General features: G+C 39.6%; 1 protein-coding gene across 1 annotated transcript in view; it reads left to right on the forward strand.

Annotated features, from left to right (window-relative positions):
• Epha6 (Eph receptor A6) overlaps positions 1-20622 on the forward strand; it is a 962116-nt gene that overhangs the window by 741550 nt on the left and 199944 nt on the right. The window contains 1 exon segment of the mRNA NM_001419529.1: positions 407-532. Coding sequence (NP_001406458.1) covers positions 407-532 — 126 coding nt within the window.

The following is a 20622-nucleotide window of genomic DNA, read 5'->3' on the forward strand; positions in this document are numbered from 1 at the left end:
AGTTCCAGGCCAGTCAAGGTTACATAGTAAAACCCTGTCTCAAAAGAGAGGAGAGAAAGAGGGAGGGAAATAGAGAGTGGGAGAGCAGAGAAAGATGGAGAGAGGGGAGAAGGGGAAGGAGAGAGAGGGGAAGAGAGTGGGGGGGAGGAAGGGAGGAAGGAAAGGGAAGGGAGATTTTATTATAGCTCTCAACAGGGTGATATAACCAGCAAGAAGAGCTTTCTCAAGAGTAATAGAATGATCTTACAAATCTCTGGGGGAAAACTATAGTCCAATACTTTAATTTCATAACTTTCTTACAAAGTTTATTGTCATTATTGATTTGCGGTTTAATTGGATGTAAATGATCATTAACTTTTCCATGAATAAGACTTTGATTAACATCATTTTTTTTATCTTTTCCAAGGATCCTTCCCAGCGATTGGGGTGGAAGCCTTCTGCCCCAGCTTCCTAAGGGCTGGGTTTTTAAATGGCATCCAAGCACCACATCCAGTGACTGCAGGAGGCTCTCTGCCCCCCAGGATCCCTGCAGGTAGGTACCCCAAGTACATCTCTCTACCACCACATGAACCAACAGAACTCTTCTCACAGTTGATGGAAGAATAATACAAAAATGAATACTTCCAAAAGAGTTTAGAAGAAATGTAAATGACTCCAGGCAATGCAGCCTGCATATCTGTAATATCTAATGCTATGGAAATAACATCGAAGGGGGAAAGGGATTTGTACCCCATGTGCCCCCTCAGCATAGGGTTTACATAAACAATAACCAGAGAGCCGCCTTATCACTTGGAGTGGACCCCAAAAGAGAGTTGAAAACTAAGTAGGCTGACAGAAAGCATAATTTTTTGGGGGGGAGGGGAGCAAGTCTATAGAGATTCTAACTAAAGTTCCATTTCACTAAAGGAAAATGATTTGAAGAAAAGCCAGCAACCAAAAGATTGGGAGACATTTTTAAGATAGAAAATTAATATTCTGTCCTCTCTTTAAATAGTAATCCAACTAAAATTATGAAATGAGAAAACGTATCTAACATTCTGAACTGCAGTTTCAGAATTTAGTAAAGTTTTTCATGGGTAATTCATGGCACCATTTGTGACAAGTCCTTGCTTCCTGTCGTTTAGTGAAGTGTGGAGCTGCTCTCCTGCAACGTACCCAAATGATGCAGACCTACTTTGCACTTATGTGAATGCTGACTCTTTATGTTTTTAATCAAAATTTTTGTCTATTTATCATAAGTAATGGTATGGTATAAATTATGGTAATATGGCGGCAATGTATCCAAGAGAGTTGGCCCACTCAACAGGGTAATGGACTACTTGGCAAGACTGGAAATTCTAACTTTCCAAAAGTCCCAAGAGGTGCATTGGTTTGCTTGATGTAACATCATGCCACCTCTTAAAATTATTCTAATATTTCCCTCTTATTTCTTAGCCTGAATATGTAAAAATGAACTAACAGTAAACATACTTTCATGTCCTTTAGTGTAGTCCTTCAAGGCTGTGGCTAGAGAATTTGTGATTGACAGTACTATCAATAAAAGTAGAAACAAAAATTATGTAAGTTAAGATTAAGAATTTTAGTTTTGATGATGTTCTGCCCTGTTTATTTCCTGAGAAATGATTGGTGAGAAGGGCGTGGAGACTTTTTACTGTTGTTGCCAAAGAGAAGGGGGAAATCTACATTAACTAAGCTCTTAGAACCAATTACTCATGGTGTAGACAAATCACAGCCCTCACCTCAAACAGAAATAGTTTAATATGGTAACAAAGATGGGTGACCATGGCCCAGGACCACCTACTTAAAATGCCCGAATTCCATGTTCCATCAAAACAGTTGCTTAGTGAAATTTTTATAAAGATTTATTTCTTTTTATTTTATGTATTTGAGTCTTTTCTCTGCATATATGTCAATGCACCATGAGTGCCTGCTGCCCACAGAGACCAAAGAGAGTGTCAGGTCTTCTAGAACTGGAGCTACAGAGGGTTGTGAGTACTGTGTGGGTCCTGAGAATTGAACCCAGGTCCTCTGTGAGATCAGCAAGGTCTTTGAATGTATAAGCTATCTTCCAGCCCTTTATGACCTTTTATCGTAACAAAACAAAGGAAGCTATAAATAAAGACACTTTTTAAAGGCATCAAAGCATAGACAGGCTGTTACACCAAAGTGGGGGGACTGCTACAAACCTCACATGCTATCTGACAGTGTTCTTAACTTTTAAGTTGGTAGAAGGTCTGTTTTACATCCCAGAAGGATTTATCAAAGTGCAAGGATATTAGGTCATACACAATATGAACAATTAAGAATTACTGGGTAAGAGAACTCAAGATATTTGGTTTAGACTTGCAACATTCCAACTTCCCTAGTGTTGCAATGAGTCGACCAGCTGTGTAAAACATTCAGTATATGTGTGGTTTCTTTCTGGAAAATTAATTTACACTATAATATAGCTCCAGTTTATATAATTAATATCTCACTGGTTAGAATTGAGTAGATACACCCAGATTTGTTCTTTAGTAGTTTAATCCTTTATATTAGTCCAGAAGACCTGACACTCTCTTTGGTCCCTGTGGGCAGCAGGCACTTGTGGTACACTGAATTTAGATATATCTGGTAGAGATGATATTATGAAATTTAACAGTGATTTGAATTATTTATTAATACTAGCCAAAAATTGAAATAGCCCTTGTCATTTAGCCACTGGGAATGACAGAAGGAAGATGATATTTCTAAGACAGAAACACAAAAACTCCCTTCTAGAGGAGGATCTGAGAGAGCGCCCCAACACTCTATTCTTCTAGGCTGTAAGCCAAATTTGCCTCCAGCTTTCATAGGAGAAAAGGCTCCGTTCGGTTTTCATGACTTACATACAAATCAGGTGAAACAAAATTACGGCATAAAACATTTATGGCTCTCCACGTGTTCCTGTTCCTTCCATCTAAAATTAACTCAGCTCGCTCTTCCTGACTTAAAACCCTCTCACAAGCGATCCCTGTACATTTTCTCCCCTAACAGCAAGGACTGCCACATTTCCAAAGGTAATTTGTATTTCCTCTCATTCAACTCTAGCTAATTTCCCAAGGATTTCCTTCATAATCATGTCTTGAAAGACATAATGCGATCATCACATGAAGTCCTTATTGTTTCCTACATGTAATACAGTGAAGTATTCCTTTGTTTGTATTGCTGCAGGGATGCTGCTCCTCTAGGGCTAGGATATTAAACCAAGGACAGGAAGCATGTTCCCTCCCCATTGCTACCAGGACGCGCTTCTTAGAACCAGCTGAAGGGCGATGCCTGCTGGGCGTCTGCTAATTGATTATATGCTACAGAACTTGGCAGTCCCTCAAGATATTTCCCATGTCATTGATGTATTAGCAAAGCTGTTCTAGTGCAGATGTTAATTTGGTTCCTGTTAATCAAATTTAAATGAGATATGCAACTATGTTTTGTATAGAAGTACCGATCCTTTGTTTCACATCCCATCCTGATATTAAGAAGCATAATTTCTACAGCATCTACTTCTAACCCGTAACCTCCATCTGAGAACAACCACCGGATCATGAGAGAGAGAACAGACAAGCTGGTCAGTGTTTGTGTAAAAACAGTCAGTCATTTGTTTATTTCTTACTTCTAGAAAGGTCACTTTAAAGGATCGTTTCTTTGAGGCTAGGGTGAAGAAAAACACTAGGGTGTGTTAGCTAATGATAAACTACATGGAGGAGCAAGTAGGACCTTTAAATAGGTAAGTTCTGACTGAAATGGAAAATCTCCCTAATGTTTCCTCAGTGGTTAATCTTAGAAGCCGATGTTACTCCAGAGGAGCCTCTCAGTTTGCTTGTCTGTATCATGACTGTGACTCATCCTCTCATCTGCCTTTGAGAGTCTTCATCGGGTGATGTGTAGGTTCAGAAGAAAGGTCCAATTCGGTTAGACTCTTTCTTTGTTTACGTGGAACTGAATAACAATATAAATCTGAGCACTCGATCATTCAAACACCAGATATGTAGTTTTGAGGTATATAATTAATACTGTTTAATATGACTTGCTTATTTTCTCAGAAAGAGATTTTAATCTCTCTTAAATTCAAAATTCCAAACCGGTCTACATCTGCATTCCTGCCCCTCGGCTAGCTACAATAGGAAATGGGTTCACACCCCAGCTTTGTGTAAGTCATTAACATTCCATCTGTACCGTTTTCACAGCAAAGACCTCACAGTCTGGAGTAAATATTAGAATGACTCCATAGGGTTGGGGATTTAGCTCGGTAGTAGACTGCTTGCAGAGCAAACACAAGGCCCTGGGTTCCGTCCTCAGCCCTGGAAAGAAAAAAGGCTCCACAACCTACTTAACAAATGTGAAGATTCTCCTTTCTCTACTTAATGTAAAAAACTATCTGATACAGAGTTAGGGAAAATATTGTATGCACTGTTAACCATTCTAAAAGAGCTTTTTTAGAAATATGCACTTTAGGTATTCAAATCAGACCAGAAGTCAGATACACGTGTAGCCACAGGAAGTCTTGTGCCTGGTGGCAATGATGCTCTTAGCTCTGGGCACATACAGAGGTTGCAGAAGAAAGGTAACATGAACGGTTATGACTAGGTGACAGGTTTAAATGGAGTAAAGAATATGTTAAGGATATTTAACATGAACTTAGTGCACCTCGAGATATCAACAGTGGGAGAGTATACATTAAATTTTAAATGTGATCAAACAGCGGTTCAGAAAAAATCAAATTAAACCATTTGGTTTCTTCCTATTTTCAGGCATGCTAAGAGGCTGTAGGAAGGGACGGTGCAGGCAGGGACTTTGGCCTGAAACATTTAAAACCCTGTCACAGCAAACCAATTTCTACTGGAAATAATTCTCCCAATGGTGGTGATTATTAAATTAATTTTCCAAGGAATATACAGAACTTGCCTTATTTTAATAACATATCATGTACTTTGTATAAATATGCCTTGTACAATATACTTTATAAGTAGGAGCTCTCCAGGATGAAAATCTCCTGTTACTCATCTGCTGATATTTTGCAGTAGCAAGTATTGCCAATTACCCAGGATGAATTACAGAAGCGAGTGTCCATGTTCCCGCTTAAGTCAAGAGCTGGAGGGAACTGTAAAAGATGAAAAGGGCGAGAACAAGTTCCAAATAAACCACTCAAGTGTCATACAGTTAAAAAAAAAATCCCTTCCTTTGTAGTACTAACTTCTGGTTTCTCCCTTCTAAGTTAGTAGTGTGACTTCAACCCCACCCTGCCCCCGCCACTTCAGCCTCTACTTGTGTTATTCTTTTTAAAGATCTCTCTTTCTCTAATGGTTTGGCAGTTTCAGGCTTCAGAAGAATGGCATCTAAAAAGAGAAACTAAGTTGCAGACTCAGGCAGGTCTAGGCAGGCACCCATGATTACTGGTAAGGAAGCTTTGAAAGACAGGGTCACAGATGGAATGACAATATACCCAAGCATCGAAGCAAAAGGAAGATAACAACTGTGGCTGCAGTGCTAATCCATTAACAGGAAATGCCCCTTTATATGTTTGCAACGTTGGTAGTGCTAGGTTCGAGGAGGTTTTGTTGAAGCGCCCACTTAGGATGTATTTTACAATCAATACAAAGGCCAGATCAAAATCTAGGCTGTATTTTCGTCGGCTTGCTTACTGTTCAAAGTCAGTGGGCTTAAGAAAGACGGCGCATGCTCTGATTGTTGGAATTAACTAAGGAAGTCCCCCCAAAGTAGGGAAACCATCAAAAATCAAGTTTCAAAATATTATGTGTAATTTTCAAAAGTAAGAATAGGAACATACACTAAGCTGAAGATGTCATTTAAAACCTACAAACATTAGGCTTGAGAGACATTAATGGAGTTTATGAACTGAAGGAATCCTATGGATGCGTCATCCAATAGAGTGGGACTGCTGTCCGTAATGTGTTGGCGGAAAGTGAGACTGGACTTCTGTCACAGAACACCCGAAAATATGGCGATTCTTCAGCCTCATCTCCATACCCAACGCTGAAAAATAAAGAAATATTAAAGGCTATACAATAGAATCTCTTCCCCCAAAAGATGGGCTCCTATTCATGTGAGCTAACACTTACAGATTTCAGGGGTGTGTTGGGGTCTCCGGGCAGTGGAAAGCTCAAAAAGGGAGCTCTTGGTCCTGCAGAACTAGATGACTGCTCTCAGCGTCCAGCCCAGTGTCAGAGCTGAGCACGGCCGCCATTGTATAGATTGATGGTCCATTGAAACGGGGAAAGGGGGCTGCACAGTGCGTTTTGATAGCAAACTCTTGAACACGCTTTGAGATTTTTCTTGTCTGCCAGAAAGACATGAAAAATCTTAAAAGAGCCTTTAAATAATCTCTCATCCATTTATGTGTGTCTATTCACAATCTTTAAAAAGCTTTACCCTTTGACCTTAGCTAAGCCTTCTTATTAACATAAAAGCTTCTTTTTATCCGACTATCATTAGAATAAGTTTGAATCTTAAAAATATAAATCTTATGCAGCTATTTAAACTCTCACTAGAGGAAAAAAAATACCTGGCACCTAGAGAGCTTGTTTATCATTATAGATTATGCCATTTATTTTTGGTTCTGTTTAAAAACGTGGTCAATTCTTGTCAAAGACATCACTTTCTTCTTACAAAGGAAAATTCTAAGCAGCCTTATGCCATTTGCTGATTTAGCGGAGTCTCCATGTGAATCAGCATTTAATCTCGTCATTGATTAGGGTTGTTTAGTAAGTATGTTCTCTCCCTAATTAGAAATACCAAAGGAACCTGCCTGCTCCAGTACCTTTTTATTTTCCCCTTAAGATTGCTGTTCTCTCAGGGTGGGATGCATGCCCTGTTGGGCAGCTGGGCCACTTACGAACATGAGTAAGAGGGATACGAGCCCTGGAACGAGCATGTCTGCATTTGGCGCTTATTCTTCTGCTTTCTAGGGCAAAGCACAGTGGAAGCCGCACTCTGACCCAGGGGTAGGCTCTCCACAGTTCTGTTCACAGATGGCTTGCAGTGAGTGCCCGTGGCTAAGCTGAACTTTGAGAAGGAAAACTTAAACATCTCCTAAAAGTTGCAGCAAAGATTTGGATATAAATAGGAACTCTCTGCAGGTAGGGGGAGAGTAGCCCGTGATCTAATTATGTGTGATGCATTTAGCAATTGTTTTCTCATTATAATTAAAAGCTCATCAGAAATAACCCGTGTGGATGGTATTGCAGACAGGGGTCTGATCTGTAGGGCACTGGCCACAGTGGCTCAGGGCACTTGTTGAAATCGTTTGGGTTCTTATGCCCAAGGGAATTGGACAAGAAGCATGTAGCTAGAAATAGAAATGAAGACGGATCTTTTTACAAAGGGAAGACATTATCGAGGGTAAGCGTGAGTTAGCAAGCTGAGTGAAGAGAGCATGCGCCAAAAACTCTATGCAGGATCTACATGACGCTTTCCGGATCATCCACAGAGCACCCTAAACACAGTGAAAGTAAACCATTAAAACTTAAGCCGTGGAACCAAACAGAGAGCTCTCAAAAGGAAAAGAATAAGAATAGCCAAGAACATTTTTAATGTTCAAAATCCTTAACCATCAAGGAACTGCAAACTTAATCTACCTGGAGACTTTAGTTAGATTTTATGACTAAGAATATAAAACAAATAAAAGCAAATGACAGCTGTTGGGGACACAGGAGCAAGGAACACTTATTAACTATTGGTGAGCATACAAACTGGTACAGCCACTGTGGAAATCAATGTAACTGTTTTTCAAAAAGCCAGCAACTATCTTATGATACAGCAATAGCACCCAGGGGACTGTATCAGAGGGCTGTATATCCTACTGCAGAGACACTTCACCATCCTTGTTCATCTCTGCTTAATGTCCAGTAGATAATCAGGAGAAGCAAATAACCTATGTATCTACCAACTCGTGAATAGATCAGGAAATATTGTTCATATACACAATGGAATAGTATTGAGCTGTAAAGAAAAGTGATATTACAAGACTCATAGGTAAATGGATGAAGTTGGAAATAATCATTCTGTGTGAAGTAACCCAAATCCAGAAAGACAAATTCTGCGTGTTTTCTTTCATATGTGGATGTTAGCTTTGAATCTTTAGATATATATGCTTAGATCAAAGCATAGAAGGTAAAAAAAAACTCATAAAAACTCATGGTGTGTGGAAATTTCAAGGACAGAGAGACTGCAGGTGGTATGAAGTGGGGGTGGAAAGGTTGAATTGGGTAACAGCGGGAAGACAAGGTTAGAGCATGGGGGTGAAGAAGGATAATTAACACTGCGTGTTAATTCCGTGTAAATGTTCTCTGGTCTCTATTCTACCACACTAGGACATATTCAATATATACGACAGAGATTTGATTTATTTTAAACTTCCTAGAGATTTTTTTTCCTGAAAGAAAGATATAGAAAGCTGGACAACTATATAACATATCACATATGTAACCAAAAGACAGTTTGGAAGTCAGAAGTACAACATGCTATCACCACTGAGAAATGGAGAACTTGCTGCCAGCCTTTTAGGAGCTCTTAAAAGATTCAGAATGTAACAACACCTCCAATGCTGTCCCCAGAGGAGCTGAAAAGAATATTTTTACATTACCACTCTTGAAAGTTTTCATGTATGTCCCCTTGCGAGTGAATCACAAGTGCAAAATTTCATTTGCTTAAGCCCCCTATGAGAATATGAGGAAAATTACTTTTAAAAAATCAATGTACAACGGAGTCTTGAAACGATTATCATAAACTGATGCTTGGGGTATGGGTGAAAAACATCTCAAGCTTTTCTAGTTGTTTCCCTTATCACTTACTTGCTGGTCATCTATAACTTGTCTACAAAAGTCCTTGGTAGCCACAGAAGCACACGGTCTGTCATTTCTTTTCCAAATGTTTCTGTTGGAAGACATAAAGGTTTAGGGTGACATTTTATACTTTCCAAACGACTAATGAAGACTCTAGTGTTGTTTCAAGGTTCATCAAGATGGGCAAGCATTTATTAAGGCCTGGCTTTGCTGCTTAGGCTCTTAGTACATCAATCGACCCATTTGTTAAACCAGTATAACAATCACATTCATTATAGAAATACTATAAAGATGAAGTGAGTTAAAGAAAATTGTTGTCCTTAGGAAAATGGCCGACACATTAATAAACACACAAAAGTTATTTATTATATTTATTATGATAAAATTAGGATGTCCATGTAGTATGTATTTATAAATTAGTTACAAAATTGTTTTTACTTAAATAAGGCCTAGGGATATGGTTCAGCAAGTAAAATATATTACTTGCAAGTCTGGGGAAGTTTGGATCCCTAAAATCCATGTTAAAAGCCAGGGTTGGATAGGGCTGGAGCGACAGCTCAGAGGTTAGGAGAACTTGGTGTTCTTGTCTGGAATTCAGTTCCCAGCACATTGAGTGGCTCACAATTGATCTTAACTATGGGTCCACAGAGTTTGATGCCTTCCTCTGGCTTCTGAAGGCACCAACATGAATACACACACACACACACACACACACACACACACACACACAGAGAGAGAGAGAGAGAGAGAGAGAGAGAGAGACAGAGACAGAGAGAGACAGAGACAGAGACAGAGAGACAGGGACAGAGAGCTAGGGAGACGGAGAGATGGAGAGTCACAGACACACATACATACTTTTAAAAATTTATAATAGCCAAAAGTTGGAAAGAACCCAGATGTCCTTCAACAGAGGAATACAGAAAATGTAGTATATTTACACAATGGAGTACTATTCAGCTATTAAAAGCAATGGCATCATGAAGTTATTAGGCAAATGGTTGGAACTAGAAAATATTATCCTGAGTGAGGTAACCCAGTCACAAAAGAACACACCTGGTATGTACTCAATGATAAGTGAATACTAGCCCAAAAGCTTGGAATACCCAAGATACAATTCACAGACCATATGAAGTTCAAGAAGAAGGAAGACCAAAGTGTGGATTCTTCAGTCCTTCTTAGAAGAGAGAGCAAACTACTCACAGGAGGAAATACAGGAATAAAGAGTGGAGTAGAGACTGAAGGAAAGATTGTCCAAAGACTGCCCCACCTGGGCATCTATCCTGTTTGCAGCCACCAAACCCAGTCACTATTGTTGATGCCAAGAAGTGGTTGCTGACAGGAGCCTGATATGGATGTCTCCTGAGAGGCTCTGCCAGAGTCTTACTGATACAGATGAGGATGCTTGTACCTAACCATCAGACTGAGCACGGGGACTCCCAATGGAGGAGTTAAAGAAAGAACTGAAAGAGCTGAAGGGGTTTGCAACCCCCAAAAAGAACAATAATATCAACCAGCCAGATTTCCCCAGAGCTCCCAAGGACTAAACCACCAACCAAAGAGTACACATGGAGGGACCCATGGCTCCAGTCGCATATGTAGCAGAGGATGGCATTGTCTGGCATCAATGGGAGGAGAAGCCCTTGGTCCTGTGAAGGCTTGTTTCCCCAGTGTAGGGGAACGCGAGCGTGGTGAGGTAAAGTGGGTGGGTGGGAGGGAAAGCATCCACATAGAAGAATGGGAAGGGGATGAGAGGGGGGAACCAGGAAGGAGGATAATATTTGAAATGTAAATACATGAAATATTCAATAAAAAATTAAATAATAATTCTTAAATAAACTGTTCAAAGATAAAAGGCCTATGCTGTTAAAATTTTGTAACATGGTCTGTGCATTCCACTTCTCGTAGAGAAAGGCAACACATCATTAGGCATCTTTAGCAGCTATCTCTATTGTCTATGTGACATTTCTAGATAAGAACTTTTGTGCCTCTATGGTAATTTCTAGCAGGAAGAAGAAGATCACTGAATAATGCTGTAGCTTCTTGATACAGGTGACATGTTTCTGCTCACTGCAACTGCAGAAAATGCAGTTTGGCTGGGGATTTTGTTGTTCTTGTTGTTTGTCTTTTTGGCCAATTGTCTCCTAGATTCACATTATTCATTTCCACTTAAGTAAGTCCAGACTAAGAACTGTTATTGTTTTCCTAAATATGTATCTTTCTGTCCAATAACTACTCAGTTGTTTCACTGGATGCCACACTCCATTTTTTAGCATTTCTCCAAGAGCACTGGAGATCACCTTTAAAGTTTAAAAAAAGAAACGACCAGAAACATGGAACAAAATTCATTGGGTTATCCATAGTCAAGAGTTTAGACCTGTCAACAGAGTATGAAAGACACACCCAGCTAATGAAAGAAGAATAAAACTCTTTCTGGTAGAAGCTGTGTTTCGGAAACTAATACGGTCTGATATTCAAGTAAATAAGTAGCCACCTTATGAGAAACAATTTAGTTTATTAAAGCGGGTGCAGGCCTGGTGGTTTCAGCTATACAGAATTTTAGTGAACTTTTGGGACAATCAGAAGAGCTTCTAAACATACTGTCCCGCATCATTTTCAGTAGCAAGCCTAGTCAATTGTGAAAAACATTCATAGTTTAAGACCCTCTAGCAGGCGGTCTGGGAGGTAACATATAGTGGAGATGTGTGCACTCGTTCCTTCATGTTGTTACTGGGTGATTCCATATTTAGTATTGTATACTTGGATCATATTTCCTCACTTCTGTAACCAAATTCCTGACCGGAAGCAACTTGGTGGGGGTGGTGTGGTCTTCTCACTGACTATTCAGAGGATAAGTTCCTTACAAAGGCTAAGGGGTGGCAGTCTGTGAGTGGCTGCCTGCATCTCGGCAAGTCAGGAGAGAAAAAAGCAAAATGCTTGTGTACCTTTTCCCTTTTGTTCTTCTTGGTTCATTCTAGCCCCTCACCTCTAAGCATGATGCTGCCCACATTTAAGGCAGGTCTTTCTGAAAACACCCTCAGAGACACACCTGAAGCTATGCTTCTTAGTCCAACTAAGATGATAATCAAAAATGACTTTAACAATTCCTCCCCTTTTCAAGTTGACACCCCAGTAAACTACAACATCCCAGTGTTTGTTTCTGTGTATCTCCTAATCCAAAATCTATTTAGTCAATCTCAAAGATGCTCTTTAAATGCCAGGAAGGATGTGAGAAACAGGGAATCTTTTTACTATTCTTGGGATTAAATTGGTCTAGACACTATGGAAATAAGTATAGATGTTCCTCAAAACCTAAAAATAGAAGTAGTATCAGCCTGAGGTTTACCACTTAAGGGTTTACACCCAGAGAACTCAAAGGCAATTTACTACAGAGGTAGCTGCACATCTCTCTTTATTGCAGAAGCTTAGTCATGAAATCAGCCGACATGTTTTATCAACAGATAAATGAAGAAAACGTAATTTATATACACAAAAGGGTTCTCTTCAGATATAACAGAGAATGAAATTATGTTAGACACGAGAAAATGAATGCAAATGTGGATCATCACAGTAAGCAAAGTCAGACACAGACAAGCAGCACACACTTTGTCTCATTTGTGAGCCTTGGAAATTCTTTCCTTTCTTAGAACATCCATGTTGATTGATGATCTATTTATGAGAGCAAGGAAATTTTCAGAAAATGGATGAACTTAGAACATACACTATTAGGTGTCACCACACTATCAGAAAAATGGATATATATACATTGTACATAAAAAATTGTGAGAAACTGCTGAATGCAGGTAAAAGAATACATGAGACATCGGAGAGGGTGGTAGGATTCTGATAGAGAGAGAGAGAGAGAGAGAGAGAGAGAGAGAGAGAGTGTGTCTGTGTGAGTGTGTGTGTGTGTGTGTGCGTGTGTGTGTACCTGTGATCTCTGTCTCTGTGTGTATGTGAGTGAATGAGTGAGTCTGTATATCTGAGTGTGTGTCTCTGTGTGGATGAGAGTATATGTATTTCTGTGTATGTGTATCTGTGTATGTGTGTGTATCTCTATGTGTCTGTCTGAGTATGTATGTTGCATGCCTGTAACATCTGTGTGTGTCTGTATATGAGTGAATGAGTCTGTGTGTGTATCTTCGTATGTGCGTGTCTGTGTGTGAGTGAATGAGTGTCTGCCTATAATATCTGTGTGTGTCTGTGTGCATGTGTATGTATGTATCTCTATTTGTGTGCGTGAGAGTATATGTATCTCTGTGTGTGAGTATGTGTATCTGTGTATGTGTGTATATCTCTGTGAGTGAAAAGAAAGAAGAAGGGAGACTAGAAGAAATGAACAGTCTAGTGGGAGAAGAGGAAATGAGGAGGGAGAGGAATAAAAGAGAATAGGTGGGATTAATATAGTCAAAGTACATGATAAACTTGACAGAAATTGCCTATATGAAAGTAGACCCTATACAATGAATATATACTAATGAAAAAACTAGAAAAAAAGACAGATCACATGTTTCCAATATGGAATATTGTTCAGTTCTAAAGAAAAAGTTCGATAACAATATTTCCTGGAAAATGGACACTTATAATCTGTAATGTTGAGAAAAGTCACCCAATGTCAGAAAGAAAAAAAAATCACATGTTCTTCCTTGCCTGTGAGTTATACAAGGATATAAATAAACAAAGGCACATGTGATTATAGCATAAGATAAAAAGGGAAACGAGGACAAAACAGTCACTGAGTGCACAAATACAGGGCACTTTGTGTAAATACTGTGGATGTTTTCTCACAGTTTAGAGCATTTTAAATGCTACCTAAATCCTTAAATGGGATGTGTCCACATAAAGAGCTGTTCAATACTAGGAAGTCTGAATTTTAAAATAGATTTTTAGTAAATATTTCTATAGGCTGTAGTTCTTTATAAGTACTGCTAAATTTAGCATATTTTAATTTTTTAAAAAAGACTTACAGATACTCCAATACAAAGAGTCTGAAGACTATTAGAAGCATGCCATTCAGGCTCTGCTTCCCCACTGTAACCAACGGATCCTGAGAGGAGAAGGGAGGCAGGACTGACAGGAGTGGAAGAGACCTCAGGCTCTGTGGCAGCAAGAGCAGACTCTCAAGAGGCAGCTTCTGTGAGATGGCTCAGCTTAATGGGAGACACAGTTTAATGGGAGGCTATTTGAACATTTGGTTTGTGTGTAGGGGCTTTCGGGGTGAGTGTACATTATTGGCCAAGGACTGATTCCAGGGGCTACTGGATATGACCTTATAAGGCATGAGGAAGCTTAACCTGGCTACTGGTGACTTGACCTGCAGTGGGACAATCCTGGGGGCACAGAGCTCCACACACCCAGGACATACAGGCCAGGGGCAGGGGGGAACAATCCCACTCCTGTCATCTCAGGACGAGATTTCCAGGACATTCCTCAATCCTCCATGCTTACACTGCTCCTCCCCCCATGGCTCCCTGGCCCCACAGAAGCACATTTAAAATATAATGTTTTAAAACTCTGGGAATACTGATGTATTGTCCCAAAAACTCAGAGAGTCACTTACTAGATATTTTCAAACGCTGAGAAATGTCTTTATTTGTTTCACTGTATATTATAATTCTAAATTTTATCATTGTGGATGAATAAATATAAAGTTTAAAAAATATGTTTTAATTGAAGTTCTATCACTTCCCTCTTCTTTTTCTAGCTCTCCCAGGCACCTTCCCTCCAACTCCTCTCAACCCTCAAGTTGACATTATTATTGTGACGTACACACATATGTATGTATGTATGTATGTATGTATGTATACGTGTATGTGTGTGTGTGTGTGTGTGTGTGTGTACAGATATATAAGCACAACCATTAAGTCCATTTTTATTGTTTGTGGGTATGTGATTTCAGAGCTGATTGACCACTTTGTAATGGACAACCAAAAAGAAAACATCCAGGGGGAGAGGCTAATTCCCCAAGCAGGCAGTAGTTGCCTGTAGTTCTTTTTTTTGTTTTGTTTTGTTTTTAAATTTGATATACTTGTTTTTAATTTAAAAAATAGAGAGAGCAACAGATTGCATACTTCTAACACACAATGACATGTTAACATTCCCATTCTAAAAGTCAGGAACAGCGTATGCTAAGAAAAGTAAGACCGAACCAGGATCAGTACCCAGCAGAGCGAACAACCAGAACACCCAGCTGCTGACGTCATCAGGGCGTCACACCGGCCGGCTTCAACTGGTGTCTGACAGACTCCAGCTCTGTTGTCTGTGACATCTCACTTGGTCAACTCCATTGAGTGCCTGATGACCTCCTCGTTGAATGGTCCGCTTTCTTTGGCATCTACATTATCCTAGTACCTCAACTGTGACTTAAGTTTCACATTCAAGGATTCAATCAATGGCTTCTCAATTACTCTTTGTAAAGAATCTGACCCTGGAACACATTGCTTGGCCTCGGTGGCTTTCTAGATCCTATGGGCAGGCTTCCACCACCCTCATCATTGCTTGCATTTTGCATGCCTAAAAAAGTAAGACCTACACCAAGTAACATATACACTTATACCCATTAGCCTGCCTCAGCTAGACATAACTGCAGAGGCCTTAGAAATCCTTCCTACCTGACCATTGAAAAACACCTCTCCAGGAAGCCTTCTTTTCTCTTCTTTTCTTTTCTCTTCCTTTCTTTTCTCTTCTTTTCTTTTCTTTTTCTTTTCCATTAATTAATTTATTTATTCACTTTACATTCTGATCTCAGCCCCCCTCTCCTCCCCGACTTCCTCTCACACAGCCCCTCCCCCATCCTTCCTCCCCTTCTCAGAGAGAAGGGGAAGCCACCCCACGCCCCACACACACCAACCCACATCAATTCACTGAAATCTAGACACGTCCTCTCCCAATGAGGCCAAACAGGCAGCTCAGTTAGGGAAACAGGATCCACAGAAAACAGAGTCAGGGACAGCCCCCACTGCACTTGTTGGGGACCCGCATAAAGAGCAAGCTGCACACTTGTTACATGGCGGGGGTCAGGGGGTGCTAGGTGAAGTCCATATATGCTCTTTGGTTAGTGGTTCAGTCTCTGTGATCCCCAAGGATCCAGGTTATTTTATTTTGTCGGTCTTCTTATGGAGTCCCTATCCCCCCGGGTCCCTCAATCCTTCCCCAACTCTTCCACAAGACGCCCTGAGCTCTGTCTAATGTTTGGCTACGGGTCTCTGCATTTCCGTTACAGTCAGATGCTGGGTGAAGCCTCTCAGAGGTCTGTTAAGTTCTGTCTGCAAAGTGTTCTATTATCCAACGAATTTACATTCATATCCTAAATCTCTTAGTGGGTGGAGTTTTGCAAACCAGGTGTTTTCCCAATTACCAGTATAAATTGTATGTTCTCTCTTTAGTAGTTATAACCTAACAATTAGAAATTGTTAAATGCTTTGTCTGCACCTGCCTTTATTGCAACTTTAAAGTTACTCATTTGCCAAATTGCACGGTTTTATACTTCATTCTGCTCTCTTCAACTATACATCTAAAAGCACTGAGCAGTAAACACAGATAGTATGCCAACTTGAAACGTTCTCTCCCAAACAACTAAGTTCATTATTCTTGAATTCAACTTTATCTAAGAATTTTCAGGATACAGATATACTTTGCTAAAGTGTAACATGAATGGCTACCAGTCCAATTCCTGACGGAGTCCTCATTGGAGGAAGTGTTACAAATTTTGGTAACACAGAAGGAGCCAGAGACCACTGTGTTAAATAGAATAAACACTGTGTTCTCTTACTCCAGGGTGCAGTATAAACTGGTCTATCTTAGAGAAACTGAGAGAAGGATGGTGATTACCAGAAATCTGGGATGAGTCACAGTGGTTGAGTGGTGAGTGGATAGAAAATTATACAGGAGCACGAAATTCTGGTGTGCTACAGCGTAGTAACCTGAACAGAGAAAATGACAATTCGCTATATGTTCCAAAATGCTTCAAAAGGATTTTGAATGTTTCCCCTATGAAAAACACACAAGGCTTAAGGAAACATATTTTATTCTTAATAAAATATTGTACAATGTATTTTCATTGAAACATCACATAGTACTGAAATGTCACATAGTACCTGGGAAGTATCTGATTTTTATATATAAGTATTAAAACATTAGATTAAAATACATTAAATTCTAATTCATAAATGTAAAACTCAAGATTCAAAGTCACGAAAGCTGAGTTCTGCTTGGGAGAGGTTCTGATACTCACTGAGCAACACTTTAAAAATACAACAATTTTAGCAGTCATTATGTGAAGAAAAATAATAATTTAATACATTATATCTTTCAGATTTATATTATCCATATCTGTGGAAAGCGTTACATGGATAAGGAAATGATTTCATTTATTATCAAACCGGGAAGAGATTATAGTTGTAATTCACTCTCTATAAAACAGGCAGGGAGGAACTGTAGATAAAGTAACTGGCTCAAGGAGGGCTGAATTGCATGTGAGTAGAAAAAATACCAGCGCTCTGTCAATCCAAGTTATCACTGCAAGTTTATAGCCGGGTAGACAAAACGTAGACATGATCGAATGTTAAATAAGCTAGAATGATTTAACTCTGTAATAGAGTTCTGAGGTTGTTGAGGTTTCCTTCGATTCTTCATTTTACTGGCTGCACATTAGAAATTGCTGCGCTGATTCAAAACACCACATCCCACACAGGCTCATTACTTATATAAAAATGGCGAATTTCTGTAATCCCCTCTGTCACAAATCTCCTCTGAAGAAACTCTATTTAACTAGCAAAGAGTTTCTCTGAGATTTTTATGAGAAATTTAAAGGACGCTTTTGTCTTCTTTCTTTAATACTATCATGAGAATAGTTGAGTCTTCTAATTGTATGGATTCCACAGACCTCCTTAATCAAACTCATAGGTGTTAGGAAGTACTTGAAAAAATTAAATATATAACATTTATTACATATGTGTATTGACATATGTATACATGCATGTATTCTATATATATATATATATATGTACCTAATATTCCAAATCAAAGAAGATAGTTATTGTCCTTTATAATAGAAAGGATAAAAAAGGAATTTTGTGATTAATTAATATAAATAAGTGATTTCTCAGATTTTGGTTGTTTATTTTATTTTTTTTATTAACTTGAGTATTTCTTATTTACATTTCCAGTGTTATTCCCTTTCCCGGTTTCCAGGCAAATATCACCCTAATCCCTTCCCTTCCCCTTCTTCATGGTGTTCCCCTCCACATCCTCCCCCCATTGCCACCCTCCCCCCAACAATCTAGTTCACTGGGGGTTCAGTCTTAGCAGGACCCAGGGCTTCCCCTTCCACTGGTGATCTTACTAGAATATTCATTGCTACCTATGAGGTCAGAGTCCAGGGTCAGTCCATGTATAGTCTTTAGGTAGTGGCTTATTCCCTGGAAACTCTGGTTGCTTGGCATTGTTGTACATATGGGGTCTCGAGCCCCTTCAAGCTCTTCCAGTTCTTTCTCTCATTCCTTCAACGGGGGTCCTATTCTCAGTTCAGTGGTTTGCTGCTGGCATTCGCCTCTGTATTTGCTGTATTGTGGCTGTGTCTCTCAGGAGAGATCTACATCCGGCTCCTGTCGGTCTGCACTTCTTTGCTTCATCCATCTTGTCAAATTGGGTGGCTGTATATGTATGGGCCACATGTGGGGCAGGCTCTGAATGGGTGTTCCTTCTGTGTCTGTTTTAATCTTTGCCTCTCTATTCCTGCCAAGGGTATTCCTGTTCCCCTTTTAAAGAAGGAGTGAAGCATTCACATTTTGATCATCTGTCTTGAGTTTCATTTGTTCTAGGCATCTAGGGTAATTCAAGCATTTGGGCTAATAGCCACTTATCAATGAGTGCATACCATGTGTGTTTTTCTGTGATTGGGTTAGCTCACTCAGGATGATATTTTCCAGTTCCAACCATTTGCCTACAAATTTCATAAAGTCATTGTTTTTGATAGCTGAGTAATATTCCATTGTGTAGATGTACCACATTTTCAGTATCCATTCCTCTGTTGAAGGGCATCTGGGTTCTTTCCAGCTTCTGGCTATTATAAATAAGGCTGCAATGAACATAGTGGAGCACGTGTCTTTTTTATATGTTGGGGCATCTTTTGGGTATATGCCCAAGAGAGGTATAGCTGGATCCTCAGGCAGTTCAATGTCCAATTTTCTGAGGAACCTCCAGACTTATTTCCAGAATGGTTATACCAGTCTGCAATCCCACCAACAATGGAGGAGTGTTCCTCTTTCTCCACATCCTCGCCAGCATCTGCTGTCACCTGAGTTTTTGATCTTAGCCATTCTCACAGGTGTGAGGTGAAATCTCAGGGTTGTTTTGATTTGCATTTCCCTTATGACTAAAGATGTTGAACATTTCTTTATGTGTTTCTCAGCCATTCGGCATTCCTCAGCTGTGAATTCTTTCTTTAGCTCTGAACCCCATTTTTTAATACGGTTATTTGTCTCCCTGCGGTCTAACTTCCTGAGTTCTTTGTATATTTTGGATATAAGGCCTCTATCTGTTGTAGGATTGGTAAAGATCTTTTCCCAATCTGTTGGTTGCCATTTTGTCCTAACCACAGTGTCCTTTGCCTTACAGTAGCTTTGCAGTTTTATGAGATCCCATTTGTCGATTTTTGATCTTAGAGCATAAGCCACTGGTGTTTTGTTCAGGAAATTTTTCCAGTGCCCAGGTGTTCGAGATGCTGCCCTAGTTTTTCTTCTATTAGCTTGAGTGTATCTGGTTTGATGTGGAGGTCCTTGATCCACTTGGACTTAAGTTTTGTACAGGGTGATAAGCATGGATCGATCTGCATTCTTCTACATGTTGACCTCCAGTTGAACAAGCACCATTTGCTGAAAATGCTATCTTTTTTCCATTGATTGGTTTTGGTTCCTTTGTCAAAAATCAAGTGCCCATAGGTGTGTGGGTTCATTTCTAGGTCTTCATATCTGTTCCATTGGTCTATCTGTCTGTCTCTGTACCAATACCATACAGGTTTTATCACTATTGCTCTGTAATACTGCTTGAGTTCAGGGATAGTGATTCCCCCTGAAGTCCTTTCATTGTTGAGGATAGCTTTAGCTATCCTGGGTTTTTTGTTATTCCAGATGAATTTGCAAATTGTTCTGTCTAACTATTTGAAGCATTGGATTGGTATTTTGATGGGGATTGCATTGAATCTGTAGATCGCTTTTGGTAAAATGGTCATTTTTACTATATTAATCCTGCCAATCCATGAGCATGGGAGATCTTTCCATCTTCTGAGGTCTTCTTCAATTTCTTTCTTCAGTGTCTTGAAGTTCATGTTGTACAAATCTTTTACTTGCTTGGTTAAAGTCACACTGAGGTACTTTATATTATTTGGGTCTATTATGAAGGGTGTCGTTTCCCTAATTTCTTTCTCGGCTTGTTTCTCTTTTGTGTAGAGGAAGGCTACTGATTTATTTGAGTTAATTTTATACCCAGCCACTTTGCTGAAGTTGTTTATCAGCTTTAGTAGTTCTCTGGTGGAACTTTTGGGATCACTTAAATATACTATCATGTCATCTGCTAATAGTGATATTTTGACCTCTTCTTTTCCAATCTGTATCCCCTTGACCTTCTTTTGTTGTCTGATTGCTCTGGCGAGAACTTCAAGAACTATATTGAATAAGTAGGGAGAGAGTGGGCAGCCTTGTCTAGTCCCTGATTTTTAGGGGGATTGCTTCAAGTTTCTCTCCATTTAGTTGAATGTTAGCAACTGGTTTGCTGTATATGGCTTTTACTATGTTTAGGTATGGGACTT

Source organism: Rattus norvegicus, chromosome 11 (genome assembly GCF_021556685.1).
Source record: "Rattus norvegicus strain SHRSP/BbbUtx chromosome 11, alternate assembly SHRSP_T2T, whole genome shotgun sequence".
Classification (NCBI taxonomy): domain Eukaryota; kingdom Metazoa; phylum Chordata; class Mammalia; order Rodentia; family Muridae; genus Rattus; species Rattus norvegicus.